The 17031-nt window shown below is 34.8% G+C and overlaps 1 protein-coding gene across 1 annotated transcript; it reads left to right on the top strand.

Moving 5' to 3' along the window:
• Positions 1 to 611: 611 nt before the first annotated feature.
• LOC145639920 (uncharacterized) lies at positions 612 to 5605 on the top strand. The gene is made up of 6 exons (XM_081691241.1): positions 612 to 932; positions 999 to 1649; positions 2034 to 2480; positions 2658 to 2783; positions 5256 to 5399; positions 5483 to 5605. Exons 1-6 carry the CDS (start codon positions 612 to 614, stop codon positions 5603 to 5605), a joined length of 1812 nt encoding a protein of 603 aa, XP_081547367.1.
• The last annotated feature ends 11426 nt before the right edge of the window (positions 5606 to 17031 follow it).

Below are 17031 nucleotides of genomic sequence, written 5' to 3'. Positions count from 1 at the left end.
GGACTCTTCTCCGTCCTACGTGGACTAAAGGTCCAACAGGGACCATTCAGGTGGCGACACGTGTCACACAAAAAGTGCTTCAAAATCCTTTAGGCACAGTGACACGTGTCACTCAGGCATTGGCCCTAGGATGGCGGCCTTCTAAGGCCCAAATCCCGAGGCGCCGCAAAACGGCGTGACCTAATTACTAGGTCACCAGATCCTAGGAAGGCACACTTTTCAAAAGGACCCTATAAATAGGGACATGAGGTCATTTATGAAAAAAAAGAAGAGAATTTTTGACACGCAATACGAGACAATACGTCACTTACCACAGAGCTGTCGTTTTCAAGGAACACACAGCACTTTACCTGAGCTTGGAATTCAAGCACATAACTTTACTTCCGCACGTTTTATTTCCGAATGTTTAGTGACTTAATCTTCGGAGGCGGACCACCGACCATCCGGCGGCCCGTTTGCTTTGCAGGTACAGGCATCCTTAGTTGAATCCAGTTTCAGTGCTGTAACTCTCCCGAGGGACAAAAACCCCCAAAACAGAAAGGTTTTAGTCTGGTCTATGGGTGTCGCCGTGTGAGGCAGCTTAGAGAATTTTTTCCTTTGATCTATTTAAGATGCACCCTCCCGTGCAACAATTGGCAGTGCACTTGGAAAACATGCAAATAGTTCAGTTACGGGTTCATGAACATCTAGATTCTGCTGTGCTGAATGATCATAGATCCAGATTTCAGCTGACAGAATTTTTTAAGGCAAATGCAGCCACTCCTCAAGGTATAGGATACCTTTACAGTGAATTTATGGAGCATAATAGGTGGGATTCCAGTAAGAAAGCATGTTTTAAAAGGAAGAATAAGAAGCTTGTAGTGGTTGGTCGGCTTGCAAGTGTTACACCAGCAGAAGGAGAGCGATTCTTCTTGAGACTACTGCTAATTAATGTACGCAGTCCTAAATCATTCACTGATCTTTGAACTATTAATGGAGTACTTTGTGCCACTTTTCAGGAAGTAGCTATTAAAAGAGGTTTATGTGAGGAATACAATGTAGTACACGCATGTTTGGCTGAAGCAGCAAAAATTCAATTGTTTGTTGCCTTACGCCACCTATTTGCAGCTGTTTATGTTTTCTGCACCCCCTGCGACCCCAATAGACTTTGGCAGCAATTCTACGGTGATCTATCTGATGATTACAGACATGTCTATCCTGAAAATGAAGTTCGTGTTAGGTTGCTAACCATACAGTCAATTGAACGCCATTTAGAGTCTATGGGGAAATCATTGGCTCATTTCCAACTTGACCACTTACATGAAGAGGTGTCAGAAGAGCTCAACAGAACTAAAGACATCGTTGATGCTTTAGATGCACCTATTCCTCGAGAGTGTATCAACTGTAGAGGCAAACTTAACTCAGCTCAGCAAATTGTATTTGACAGAATTATTGCTCAAGTTCAATCAGACAAGCCTGGTTGCTTCTTTGTTGATGGTCCTGGAAGAACTGGCAAAACATTTTTATACAACGCTCTATATGCTGAAGTACGCATGGCAGGGAAGATTGTTCTTCCAATAGCAACATTGAGCATTGCTGCAGCAAAAATACCTTCTAGGAGGACAGTGCACTCAAGGTTTAAGATTCTTCTGGATTCAGAAACATCTCTTGTTTGTGACGTTCCTAAAGAAGGCAGCTTAGCTACTTTAATCAAACAAACAACTATGATTATTGGGGATGAAGCTTCAATGGCCAAAATAGAAAACGTTGAATTAGTTGAGCTTTTGCTTCGTGATCTTTGTGACGCTGAACAGTGATTTAGTGGGAAGGTTGTAGTATGTAGGGGAGATTTTAGGCAGGTGTTGCCGGTTGTTCCTCGCAAAACTCAAAGAGAGGCTGTTGCAGCAAGCCTGGTTAACTCATATATCTAGCCTTGGCTAGAAAAGTTACACCTGACTGAAAACATCAGAGCAAGAGAAGATCTCCCATATGCATCATTTCTACTGAGTTTGGGCAATGGCCAGCTGCAGCCTACTGGAAATGCTTTTGTTTAGGTTCCTTCTCACATTGTGAGTTATTATCAAGAAGGCGATGATCCTATCAATTACCTTGTTGCTACTGCATTCCCAGAGTTAGAACATGCAGCCTTCTCACCAGATATCTTCACAGAGAGAGCCATTCTCACACCGTTAAATGATAAAGTTGACTCCATTAATGCATTTCTTATTAATAAATTCCCAGGGAATTATGTTGTTTACAAGAGTTTTGACAGCATGCTAGATGATAACTGTGTAATTTACCCAATAGAGTTCCTTAACCAGCTTGCCCCTGGTGGTATGACTCCACATAAACTTATTCTAAAAATAAACAACCCTTTAATATTGCTCAGGAACATTGATCCAACAGATGGCCTGTGCAATGGGATGCGTCTTATATGCAAGTCTTTCAGAAGGAATGTGATTGTTTGTTCTATAGCCACTGGTCATGGCCAAGGAGAACTTGTATTCGTTCATCGTGTTAATCTCCGACCTCCATCATTAACGAAATATCCTATTTAGTTTGAGCGGATACAATTTCTTTTGAAGCTCAGTTTTGTAATGACCATTAACAAATCTCAAGGGCAGACATTAAGCCGAGTGGTAGTTTACCTACCACAGCCATGATTTTCCCATGGGCAGTTGTATGTTGCGTTGTCGAGGGCGAAGAAGTCAGATAAGGTGACTGTAATCACACCACAGCCTGCTAAACACCACACATCACCAGTGCTGAAAAACGTAGTAGCGTATGATGTTTACAATTATCTGGCATAACATGATGCATCTGTTTGAAGGTATTACTTCCTATCTACTAAATTTGCTAGCTTAATTGTCAGTCAATTATTCTTACTATCTTAACTAATATAGTCTTAAACATGTTATAAATGCAGGTGCTTTCCCTTTTATATATAATTGGAAAACCCAGGTTAATTGTTTAAAATCCTTGTTACACCTTTTTGGTTAAGTAGAAATCATAATTTTGTTTACAATCCGATTATTTTCTAGCATTTAGTATGTTTATATTATGTATGTATGGTACCACTTATTCACCTTTTGCATGTACTTATTTTATGCACTCTTCAATTTACTTCTGCTATTTTAGATAGCTTGAAATTGGTAACATAAAAATAGCAATATCCTAGGTTTTCTAACCTTATTACAAAAAAACTGATTCTGATTTTATAAAGAAGCAAATCCTACCTTTGCCTTTTTTTTTATTACACCTTCATTTTTGCAGCTGCATTGCAGCAGAAACCTCATTCATTCTATTACCCACAAAACAATTGCCCTGACTCACTTTAACTACAAACACCTTATTAACTGCTGGTCAATACCATGTTACAGCTTATTTTAAAAAATATCAAAATTCCTACACAGCTGGTCTATTGCAATTTTCCTACTTTATACACCTCTTTATCTGCTGGACAATCAAATGCTGCAAAACATAGTAAAATACATCGATATTACAAGAAACCTCATGTTAAATCTAAAATACTCCTATGCTATTAAAGATGCTAGCATTTCACAGAAAACATTTATTCCACACTTTTCTTTCTCTCACTTTGATTATCTGTTGCTGTGTGCTAGCAACAAATGCTTGCAAATCCATTCTAACAAGGTACATTCAAAAATGCTTTTTTTCTTCAATTTAACTCCAGCGTTTTCGTTTAATATATTTTTTCTTTTAGCTTAGCAATGGCATGCTGTCTTCTATATTCAGTTAGCAATAGTTGACCACAGACACTAGCTTTTACTTACTTGCTAGGACCATTATCAATTTATCATACCATGTGAACTAAATATCAAATTTTAAATAATATGCCAAGTAATTATGATTAGTATAGCAATCTGATTTTATTTTGAAGTCAATTAAATACTGAATTTGAACAATGTGCATTGCATACCTTAAAAGCTATAATCTAAATTCTAGGCTTGTAAAAGATGCTCAATTTTGTAGACTTAGCTATAGATCTTTGTTTTACTAAGGCTACAATTTCCTTTAACATAAAAATTGGTTTAATAGAGTGCAAATAATTCATGCACTTTACATCAATTGCTTAATAAGTGCTCAATATCAGCTACCAATATTAAAGATCAACATGTATTTAAAGTAAAACCCACTGGCTTGTAATAATGGTCAAAGTTATCTTTATCTTAAAGCTCAAATGGAAGGCATGCCTTTTTCTTCAACATAAACAACTACAATTTCTGTAAATTACAGACAACAATGCTAGAAAACAATTTAGTTTTGCATATATAGTGAAAAAAATGCTAGAAACAACTTACTTTTTCATATACAGTGAAAAAAAACAAGCAACTAATGCTTGCCAAAGATAAAGGTAGTAAATAGATCCATACAACACCAGTACAATACTAAACAACCTAATAGCAATAGATAACTACTACAACTTAGAAAGTACAACTAATAATAGGTACTACATAAAAGCTAGCAATAATAAGGTGCTATTACTTAAGAACTAACAACACTAAGCTTAGAAACCTATAACAAGTGTGGATCTAAATTGAAAGTTCCCTTAGAAACAACCACCATAGGAAGCATCACTCTCAAGTGAATATGAAGGGCTTGAATGGTGGTGGATATCATCACACCCAAGAGTAAATTTAGGTTTGCTGGTCCCCTCTTGTGGAGTTTCTTTCTTTAGGCTTGGATGCTTATGTTTTGGCTCAAAGAAAAGCGCCTCCACCACCGCTTCTAGGTCCTCCACCTTTTTTTCAAGAACAACAAGCCTTTCCTATACAGATCCTGAGGTTGGCTGGTTGGGAAGGACATCTTCCTTGTTGCTTTCCATCTTAGCCTTGCCTTTACTGGACATTGCTGCTTACATCGTTTTGAAAACACTGAGATACAAGAGTGAATGAGAAAATGAAAGAAAAGGCAGGTGAATTTGTGAACAACTACCTTCCTTTTATATATGACTTAGTGACACTTTATTATCTGCAAGTTAAAACTATACTCTGCTTAACTTTTTTATTCATAGATAGATTCTCCCATGTGCGTGCCTTAGAATTGAATACTAATGACACAAACTTAGGGAATACAACCCACATCATCCCATGTTGTTTATAATTTTTTTTGTATTTAGTTATAACACATTACATAGTTGATATGCAACATCTTAATATGGTCTTTGTTGCTGACCAACAATGCATAAACAAATAAAAGTATCTACTTAAAATCATAATACATGTAACAACCCTTTTAACATTGATGTCCCACAGATGAAGCCTGAATACACACCTTTGGACAAGATTTCACCTGTAACTAAAGCATACAAAGTTCGAGTTACTGTGAAAGAAAAGTCCCCAATCCGATCTCCTCCTAACAAAAAAAGGTTCCGAAAACTGGTTTTTGAAGACGATGAGGTATATGGCAACATTTACACCTTTGTTCTTCATTTTTGTAACTAGATGCTACATTACATAATTTTATTTGTCTTGCATTACAGGGTAACCGCATGAAAGCTACTTTGTTCGGAGATGAATGTGATAACTTCAAAAAAGTCTTTGAACACAAGAAAAAGTATGGAATTGCTAATGCTCCAGTTAGAACAGTGAACCCCCAAATTTAGTTCATTCCTAGGAGAATGTGAGCTGACCTTTGGAGGCATGACTAAGATCCAAGTTTTCGATCGAACTGAGGGGCCTGTTTTGCCAGAATACATTCTTATTGCTAATGTTCCCAAGACCAGTGGTCCAGAGGACCAATTTGGTAAACTGCTTGTATTATCTTGATTACATATTCCTGCCTCAAAACATAGCATCTCTTAAGCATAAAGAGCTTAATGGTTGTTGTTTGCTGGATTTGCTAGGTGTTGTGGTCCACATGGAAAATGTGTGCTAAGTGACATACAAGTCAGGGAGAGTTGCTGATGTGCGCGATATTAGCATAGTTGATGAAAGGTAACATCTTTGTTACCACACCAAAAGAACCCCAACAAAATAACTGCAACAATATAATAATTTAATGTTACTTGCATTTGCAGCACCGGTACTAGACCCATGATCATCTCTGCATGGGGTCAGCTTGCAACTTCAGACTGTGAAATCCTCAAAGATTAGACATCCAGTCCCATGGCTGTAAGCTTAACTTCACTGAAGCCTGCAACTCACATAGTACACCATCTATTACTTTATATGTCTTGCCAAATCAAGTTACTAATTCAATCTTCACAGGCTTTTCACTTCAATCAATCATGTCTACAGCAATTGAACCAGCCTCTATTGGTGAAAAAGTTGAAGCTTTAAGAGCTTGGTAAGTAAACAACCATAGTGCTCATGATTATTCTTCAAATTACATTGTTATTATAGAAACTGGAGTCTAAGCTCCCCTGATTCAATCCACTTCTTCCTATCCTTTTTTCTGTCAATAGGGCCCATGCACATCAAGAAGTCATTGTGTAGACACCTAAAAAAGTCTCCCCAAAACCAAACCCGATGATGAATAGCCTTTCACCGCCATTATTGGTCGGGTTGAGTATTTAATATTTGGAGTGCTTAAATCCATGTTTCCATTCAATACATTTAATAAACCAATCTATTTCCTAGCTCATTTCCCTAAACCATAACTTGTTTTCTTCTTTTCGTGTCCACATCACAAAACCAAGAGAAACTGATTTTGTGGCCTAATAATTTTGATCCAATTATTATTTTGTTGGATAGGCATTGAAATAATCTTTCCAACCATATATCATAAGCCCAATTCCAATTTAAAACAAAGAAGATATGAGCAAAACACTAAACTCGGCCCAAAACCGACACCCTTCTACTTAAACGGCCATATCTTAAAATCTACAAATGATTTTTACCTGATTTTAATTGGGTTGGAAAGTAGAATTGATAATATTTCCAATGATAAATTATATGCATTATTTCAAGTTACGGATCAAAAGTTATCATGGTTTTAAAAATGCGTACAAAACTGGAATTACCGCGCATACGGCAAAACTTGACGTGGCACGGTGCCTGGTGCCGTGACACTGTGCTTGGCGTCGTGACACGGTAATTCCCAACGTGTCACGATGCTTTTTTCCATGTTTTTAATCCACCGTTTCACGGGAATAGTTGCCGCGCCACGGGATTTTGCACCGTGTCATGATACAATTTCCCGTGTCACGGTGCCCATTCCGTGACACGGGGCTGTTCCGTGTTTTCTCCGCGTAAACCCTTCACGCGTTTTTATCTTTCGTAGGTTAATTATTTCCCGCATCACTCCAGATTGCACCGCATCACACTAAACCGTGCCGTGTCACGGCATGCTTTGCCGTGTCGCGTCAGTTTTTTTAGGGTTTTTATCTTTTCTAGGGTTCCGTGCGATCCCCTACTCATTGCCTCTATAAATACCCCCCTCCTTTCTATAGTTCGGGGCATCAAATCATTCTCTCTTCCTCTCTTTTACACCAAAAATCATTCTCTTCTCTCTCTCTCTCTCTAAACCTTAAACCTATATTCTTAGTTACACCATTCTTCCCTTAAGCACTCCAAGGAGTCCATACAACACCCGAGGTTCCGTCCTTAAACCAAGGTGTGAAAGGTACAAATAACTGAGGTTTTGGACCAAATCAACTCTACATTTATTTTATTTAATTTAATTTTCATTTGATTTATATTTTTTTTATTAAAATTACTAACAATTTATTTATGATGTAACAATTTTAAAGAACGCGCGGAATGTGAGTAATTAATTAATTTAATTAATCTTATTTTATTTTAATATTGCTAGTATCATGATTAGGTTATTTTATATTTGATTTGACTAACGCTATCATTATTAAATTTCTTCCAATATTAATGTTTATTTTATTATTATTATTATTATTATTATTATTATTATTATTATTATTATTATTATTATTATTGTTATTATTATTATTATTATTATTATTATTATTATTATTATTATTATTATTATTATTATTGTTATTATTATTATTATTATTATTATTATTATTATTATTATTATCACTATATTACATGTTTAAAGGGAATATGTAATTTAAAATCACGCCTAATAAGATAATTTGGGCAACCGGTTTAGGATCCTTTTTAATCTTGTTGTTTAACCAAGTGATCAAAAATTTTAGAATTATGTGTTGCATTAATATTCAACCAATTTAGCTTAATAATATTTTGGAGCAAATTGAATATTTTGTTTGTATGCCTTTGAGATCGCGGAAATCACTTTTCGCTATAAGAATCGAGTAGAGGCCAATATATGCGAATGTGACTCCATGACTCACTTCGTACCATCATCCCCAATCCTCCTTTCGTGGTTCCGAACCATATGGAGTTAGTAATCTCATGGATTATGAATGGGGTGTAACCTTCACGGGTCAATCGTTGTTGCCTTTCGTTGTCCCTTAATCGTGGTTGCCTTATTTGATCCGTGAGCGGTTTACAAGTTCCTTAAAAACTTGTTGGCGGCTCCCTACTTTATTTGTCCCTAATCGTATATGTCAATTCCCACTTCCTATGAGTGCCAAGCATATTCACAACATGCTTAATGTAGGCGCACTTTGAGTGACACCTACACATTGCTGACTACATGGCAAGGCAACTTGAATTCATGACTGTAGGCGCTGAACCATTTCCTACAACACTTGAACATATCATGAATAAAACTGTAAGCTCTTTTGTCAACTACTCCCTATCCCATTGCCACCAATACTTACTTTGTTAACTCACGCTACTTCATTTAGGTTGACAACCCTATCAAAGAAGAAGTGTACACACTCACAGTAACAATTCCAGAAGCACAATTGAGCAACATCATTGCTTATATTGGCTGTGATGGTTGTGGTAAGCGATGTGGCGTTGCTGCAAATGTGCCTTTTTTCTGCCCACATTGCCCTAACAAAAAATGCACTTCCACTGAAAGGTGCATTTTCCGTTTCAGCATCCTTATATTGTACAGCTAATTACTTCTCTCATTTAAATGCACGAACACCACTACAATGCAGAGTTAACTTCAACTTTGATGATGCGAACAACACCGGCACATTTCGTCTCATTGTCTTTGGTCCAGTGTGTGAGCAAATCCTCATCCTGCCTACATTAGAGATTTTTGAGAGGAAAATTAAGGTGCCTGTTTAATCACACAAATAGCTTATCTAGTATAATCACCTACTTATGTACATCTTAGTCATGACACTATTTTCTATTTCTCTCAGGATGATTGGAGTGACTTTGATCACCTTGATGCAGCTCTGAAGAACACACCAATGCACATCATACTTCATCCAACATAGTCATTGAACAGGGCAGGGGTACTAAGGTGGGTGGTCCAGTCAGTTTCCCGCCCCTGAATACCTAATCTACTGATCTAAGGGCTCGTATCAGAACACATCGTTCTCGATAAGCTTTGCTTATCATTTTGGGTTGTGTTCTTGTTTGAGACCTTATTGATTGCTCTAAACATGTTAGCTATTCTTTGAGTACTTGCCAAACATTATTTCTTCTTATTAGCATTTAAGCCTTCTTTTGTTGCTATATATATTGCTGATATGAACAGCTTACTGTTTTTGCCTTGCATGCACTTTGACTTAGGCTTACAAAAATGACTCTTTTGCATGCTTAACTAATACATGTGTTCAGCAATTCCTTGTATTTCATACTCTTAAGTTTCACAATCAGTGCATGCATTATGCTAAATAGCAACATCTGTTAAAAGTTTTGTTGTTCTTTCCCTTATTACTTGACCCTAGATCATGAATCATTTAAGAAACTCTTATAAAATCTCATAAACTTTATTCTCAATGGGTTAAGGAAGGATAAATCAGCTAATATTTAGTTTAGCAAAATATGTAAGCCTTAAATCACACTTAAGCAATTAATAGAGGATGAGTACATTCAAATTATGTAAATTGTGATATGTGATTAGATATAATTCAATAATGAGAATATAGCCAGCTTCACAACAAATCATAACTGCTTCAACTACTACCAAAACCTTCATTCTGTCAAAATGCTATGAGGTGTGACATTACAGAGATATCTACCCAGAAAAATTCTTTAAAACCTCGGGGGGGGGGGTGTTTAGCACTGTTGTAGGTTTGTTGTTTTCCATTTTATCCCCCTATAATAGAAAATGAACCAGAAGTGGAAATAGAAAAGACGTACAAGTAGTTTAGGAAATGTGTTTTGTTTGACACTTTCACTAAACACATTTCTTCATCTCTATCATTAGTAGAGCCTAGAAGTGACTCACAACTATTTATGATACATAAGAAGTAAACATTTCCTACTCAAAGATCAACCATTATTAGTCATAAAAACTGTAATATTGGCTAAACAAATCAATCATCTTGTTTTGCTTTCTCTCTGATTTTGTCACCCGCAAGCCAAAAGATAAGCAGAAAAAGAAAAGTCATAGGAAAACAAATGTATTCGTCATTGCCTCACATCAAATATTTTCTTTCTTTTGTAACTGCTGGTATAACAGCCCCAGAAGATTCAAAGACACAATCTAAGGAATACATAGCTCACTATTTCAAGAGCCTAAACATTAGTTAGTTCAATCAGCAAAGAGCATCAGCAGAAATTACTAAACAATGTACCATAAACAAAAACCCCAATAACCTCATCCTTAATTCAATCATCAAAGCGCAGCATGTTCAATATTCTCAGCCTGTTTTCAGGACTACTCACAATCAAATCCCTGAAAATCTTTCCTGTTCTCATTTACAGAACCCCCCTCCTCAAAACATTTAAGCAAAATAAAAAACCCATTACACAATCAATTCTTAAAAAATAATGTCTTCAACTCACTGTGTGTCAACCTAGATCAAGATAATCCTTTCCAAATAACTTCCCTTTGTAAGCAATCATATATACATATGCTGTGAAATGCTAGCTTTAATATAAACAAACTCATCAAACAAGAAATTAGACTATAAACAGATAAATGAACTCACAATTATATCTAAAATACTTATATTCAATCCATTTTAAATATGCAAACAAAATGCTTATGATCTACCACGATCATAACAACTTACATAATTAAAAGTTTCCTACTTTCATCCCAATATTACATAATAATAAGTTAAGACAATCTTTAAATAACTAAAAAGCCCTAAATTCATATCCACTTTAAAACAAAAAAAAAAACCCTACTTTGTTTATTTAGTCAGAATCGAAACCATAGGCTCCATCATCGCTGTGAGACACCTCAAGAGAATGATAATGGTATGGATAACCGTTATCCTCCTCTGAGTTAGCATACCAGGAATCCTCCTGCTCCTGAACCTCCTCTTCTTCGTCTTCTTGCTCCTCCTCAGACTCCATTTCCTGATTCACTTGCGGTTGTTGCTGTTCCTGCTGCATTGCACCAGCATCCTCAACCCCAACAATATGTTGCTCTTGTGCTGCTTCAGCCTGGAAAGCCAACGTTGAATCAATTACATGCTTCACTATGCCCTCATCATTACTAATATCCCTGTCAACCTCCCCTCCTTCAACCCCAACACCAAAAACCACCTTAGCATCACTACATTCACCTTTGCTTTTAGATGACTGTAGGGAATATTTCAAGCATTATCCCTGGCTTGAACCCCACTGTGATCATACACTAAAGTACGGTGGCGTCCAAAGGGAAAGAAGATAGAGCAAAAGAGTCGCCAACAAGTTTTAGGAACTTGTAAACCGTTCACGAGGTGAAGGTTACACCCCTTAACGATCCAGGAGATCGTCAACTCCAATAGGTCTGGAACCATGATTGGTAGTTCGGGGATGAAGGTACAAATCCAACCTAAAAGAGATTGAACATGCCCTAATAATAGGCCTCTACTTTATTCTGATCGTATTCATGTGTGCTTTCTGACTAACATACAATCAACAGGTTTAACCTAAACTTGTTTATCTATGTTGGTTGAATATTAATGCACAAATAAATCTCTTATTGGCGATCACTTGAATTATAATAATATTAACCCTAAACAAGATTATTAATTATCTTATTAAGCATGATTACAAGTATCAATTCCCTTTAAACATGCATAAAAGGTGTGATCAAGCAATAACAATAAATATATCATCAAGCAACATAATAATAATCAAAATAATAATAATAACAATTAATTATAATAACAATCATAATAATCATAATTAAAATAATCATGTTAAATCATAATAATAGCAATATCCTAAGCATGATACTAACAAGATTAATAACAAATCCTAGCATGTCATTAAACATTAAAAATCAAAGCTTTAGCCCTAACATGATACTAACATGAATTTTAGGAAAGAAAATAGGAAGCATCGCAGGAATCATATTAAGCATATTTGATATTATAACTTTTTCCCTAAACATAATACTAGGAATCATTGTTGTCATTCAAAACATCAAGCATCCTAACATGATAATAGGAATCATAATAACAACCTAGACATGATTTCTATATCATAATATCAATAAAATCAATTTAAGCACTTACTTGGATGCCTCGTACCTCTTTCTAATAACAAAATACACACGTTAGTAACTTCAAGGAAAATAATTAAAACAATACAATTAAATTAAATAATTGAAAGAGAGATTTGGGACCAAACCCTCAGAAATTAAAACATTTCACGTCTAGGGCGAAGGCAACTTCAAACTTGGCTAGGTGTGTCTAGATCTTGTGAATGCGGAATTTTGTAAAAAGAGGGTAGGTTTGGAAAAGAGAGAGAGAATAGAAAAGATTATAGAGAAGAATTAGAAAACTAGAGAGTTGATGATTGTAGATTGTAGATCTGGTTCGAGCCCAGTTTAGTATTTTGGCCATAACTTCCTCATTATTCATCGATATTGGGCTTATAATATATCGTTGGAAAGGTCTTTTCAAGCCCCATCCAACTACACCATTATTGGACCCATATCATGGACCAAACTAAACTGGAATGCACGTTTTTCAAAAATAGGGTAAGAAAAGAAATATTTTCAAAAACAGAAAGAAGAGATATTTTAATAAAAACATCCTCATCACTAGACTTTTCACACTTTCGCTTTGTTCGATAATCAAATGACGTGAAAGGTTTTCATCACTGGGTTTGGTTTTGGGGAGACACATTTGGGTGTCTACAATGACTCACCTTGAAAACCTACAAATATTCTCATCCTCACTGGCTTTTCATCGGTATCACTATCAACTTCAATTGGAGTATGAAAGTTGCTTCCGGGTTTAGGTTCCTTACCCTTGCTTTTCCTCTTGGCAACCTCGGCGCACTTTGCTAATTGCGCGTCAACATCTTTCATTTGCTCCATCAGCCCCTCAAGCTTCTTCGTCGCATGCGTTAGAACTTCATTGGCTGCCAGAAACTGACCCCAGAGATTGTCTTTGCGCTTTTCCAGGAATTTCCGATACCACTCTGTGAATATAGTATCGTCATAGTTTCCGGCCATGGTAATCCTAAGGTTATTTTATTAGAATGTGTATAGAGAATATGAAAAACAAAGAGAAAAGCTCTTCAACTTTCCAAGAAAATGCAGAGTACTTTTGGGGGGATGTGTAATGAACATCAACTATTGCCTTTTATTGCAATCAAACCGTCCCTTTTTCTTTCATGTCTTTTCATATGGCTATCATAACATGCAGAGAAGGAGAAGAATTGTGTTGTTTCGTACAACGCACGTTGTACGAGGAAGAACTTCGGTTTTTTTTTTTTACACATGAAACCTACATAAGAACAATCCCAAGTTGAAATATTTTAATTTTGGACATATACAAAAAACTACCTATACTAAAGTCACGTAATAATTTTTCCGAAAATTCATAATTAGTCGATTTCATTTTAAGACTAAAAGCAACATCATGTTAAATAACAAAACAAAGTGTATTTTATTTTCTCAATTTTATATATTAACTTACCTCAAATAACAAACTTAATTTTAGAAATCGTACCATCATATATTTGAATCGATTTCTTAGTTTGAATTGAAATACAAAATATGTAAGTCGTCTATTGTAATTTGAAATTAGCTACATGTACTTGCTTTACAATTGTAAATATTCTATTCATGGCTTTACATTTTGCTTTTACCAAAAAATTAATAGAATTAGTATCACCTATAACTCAAGAAGATGGCACCAAAGCAGTATCATACATTACAAATAAAGCAAATGATACATTAAGCTTGTTTCAATTGTTATTTTTCATAACAAATTAGGCTAATAATAGCACTCTTATTCACAAAAACCATGACCAAGTAACACACTATCAAAGCTTATTCTTGCAACAACACAAATACATTAAAAATCAGCACTCAATTGTAATGTAACATCAAACACTATAGGATTTCCATGCTCATAACTAACAATCGCCCCTTCATCAATCTGTACATCATAATAATCAATCACGGCAGAAACTCCATTTTTGATAAAACATTGGATAAGCTTCTTATCACGTCTCTTAATTTTCAATTGAGCATCAAACCGAATATCATAAAGCTGCACAACAACATCCGTTGATTTTGGAAACGAACCAAACTGTGCTTTAGCGAAGTACAACGGAACATTCTGCATCAATTCAGACATTAATTAACACCATAGAAAAAAAGACTAATCCATAATAAACAATCACTATCTAACTGGGTTAAAAAAGAGAACCATATAATAATTCCTTCTTAATGATATGCTTTAGAAAACACAAATTTAAAGTACAACCCTTCCCAATCAGCTGACATATCGTTCAACCAAGCATGTGTTTCAGCTATTGTTTCCCAAGACCCTTGCACAAAAGGCTTGCGTCCACGCCTTTTAGAAACGCAACCACCTCTACTCGCCATCCCACATCAGTTATTCATGCACAAAACCACAATTGCTCTACGAATATATATAGACAAATGATCATGACCAACAACACAAAGCTCAAACTCAAGTCAAAATCACAATTAATATCATTAAAAATTGCACATTACTCACCCATAACTCCTTCATTAATTAATCTTTGTAACAGAAAGCAATTTTATACACTGCCTTTTCCAATACATATACAAACTCTAACATCTACCATGCATAAAATATAGCTAAGTCAACAATAATTATCCAAACTAATGTGTAGAGAACAAAAATATACAAATCAATACTTACTATTCTTATCTCCAATTAACAACACATTAGAATACTTATTTATAGACCTTAAAGTCGTCATTTTCTCATCTCCTTCCTTAACACTCCCACCATCTCCTCCACCATTTTCTTTACTCTTAAAGTCTTAAACATTAAATTATGGACATATATATTAGGTTATATGGGACTATGGGTTATTGATGTGAATGCTTATTATATACTACATACTATAATATATTCTTCTGTGATGAAATGAAAGAGCCATTAAAAATTTTAGTATTGATTTGATCACATTAGAAAAGTGATTTTGCAATAGTCCATTTAGTGTGATGCTTTTTGGCGGCGTTAAAATACTCCCAACAACGCCTCTATGTTGCTCAACCAATAATATAAACAATAACGCATGACACCTAATTATATTACAAATAATGATATTAACTAAATTTTTCTAACAACATTTAATTTCTTACATTACAATACACAACTTACACACTTTGCATTTCAATTCAAACTCATAACATACTTAAATGTTTAATTTGAAAAACCCCCAACATTGCCCCATTTCTAAATACGTCTAACAAATACGATTTGCAAACTAAAAGCGCACGTAGCGTGCTCTAGCCCCCTAGTATAAAATTTTTAAAAAAAAATTCAAACAAACTGTGCATTGCACGGGCTTCATCTAGTTAACATTTATTTAAATGTCTATATGTAGTTCTACGTTAGGGCTACATATAACATTGAATGTTTTATCAAATCATATGAGTAATATTATAATTTTAATAATATTTGCTAAAAGCCTAAAATTTAATCTAATACTTCGTATATTATATATATAAAATAGGCATTTTTGGAAAGCATTCGGACCGCCACGTAAGAAATATACTTATTTCGACTAATAACAAAAATTGTATTTTATTTTTGAATTAAAAAATTGTATCGCCACATAGATAAAACTAACGAATTAGATTTGATATATCAAAACTTTTAATGCCACGTAGATTATAATCGCGAATTAAATTATTTTAATGAAAAAAATAAAGTAAAAATATAGGAAAATATAATTTTTATTAAATCAATACTACAAGTATAAGAAATTTTTTTTAAAAAATATAGGAAAAGATAAATCTCCAATAATAAAAAATACTCAGATGACAAATGCTTATAATAAAGCTTGATACATACCACTGTATATAAGATAAATTTTGATAGTAATCATGATAAGAAATAATAAATATCTGTTAATCTTAATTAAATTAAAATTTTTGATACCTACAATTATAAATTGACACATCATATGACACAAACAAAATTTCGTATCAATAAAAATTCCATCAAGCAAATTTTGTATTAGTAATTTTGTGTTTAATTTTTGTCATCAATGGCCGGGTAATTTTTAGCTTAAGTTTTAAAATCCTATGATTAAATTTGTATTTGTAATTATTATTTTCATTGTGTCAATTTGGGATACCTAATGATTATATGTTTATGTTTTATTTACTAATTTTTTTTTACATACAGACCTAACACATTATACAACACAAACAAAATTTTGTATCAATACAAAACCCCATCATGAGACTTTATGTTAGAAATTTGGGAAATTCTCTTTGGTGAACTCCAACTTTCTACTTTTCTAAGTGGTAAACATTCTTAAATTTTATTATCAATGGTAAACCTCACTTTTTGATTACCATTCATAAGTGTGATTTCACTAAAAATCCTTAACTATAGTTAGTTTTTTTTATTTTTTTAATAATTAAATTATTATAAAAATATTTTTATTAAAAAAAAAAAACCAAACCCCTCCCCCACCCAACTTACCACCAGCCCAACAGCCCCTTCTGCGACCACCGGCCACTTCTCCCCCACCAACGCTAGCGCCCGCTCCACCTTCGCCGGTGCACCGGCCTTCGATCCTCCACCTCCTCTCTTACTCTCAATATCAA

This window comes from Chenopodium album, chromosome 7 (genome assembly GCF_948465745.1).
Source record: "Chenopodium album chromosome 7, dcCheAlbu1.1, whole genome shotgun sequence".
Lineage (NCBI taxonomy): Eukaryota > Viridiplantae > Streptophyta > Magnoliopsida > Caryophyllales > Amaranthaceae > Chenopodium > Chenopodium album.
Note: the sequence above shows the minus strand (reverse complement) of the source record. Positions and strands in the feature narration are given on the sequence as shown.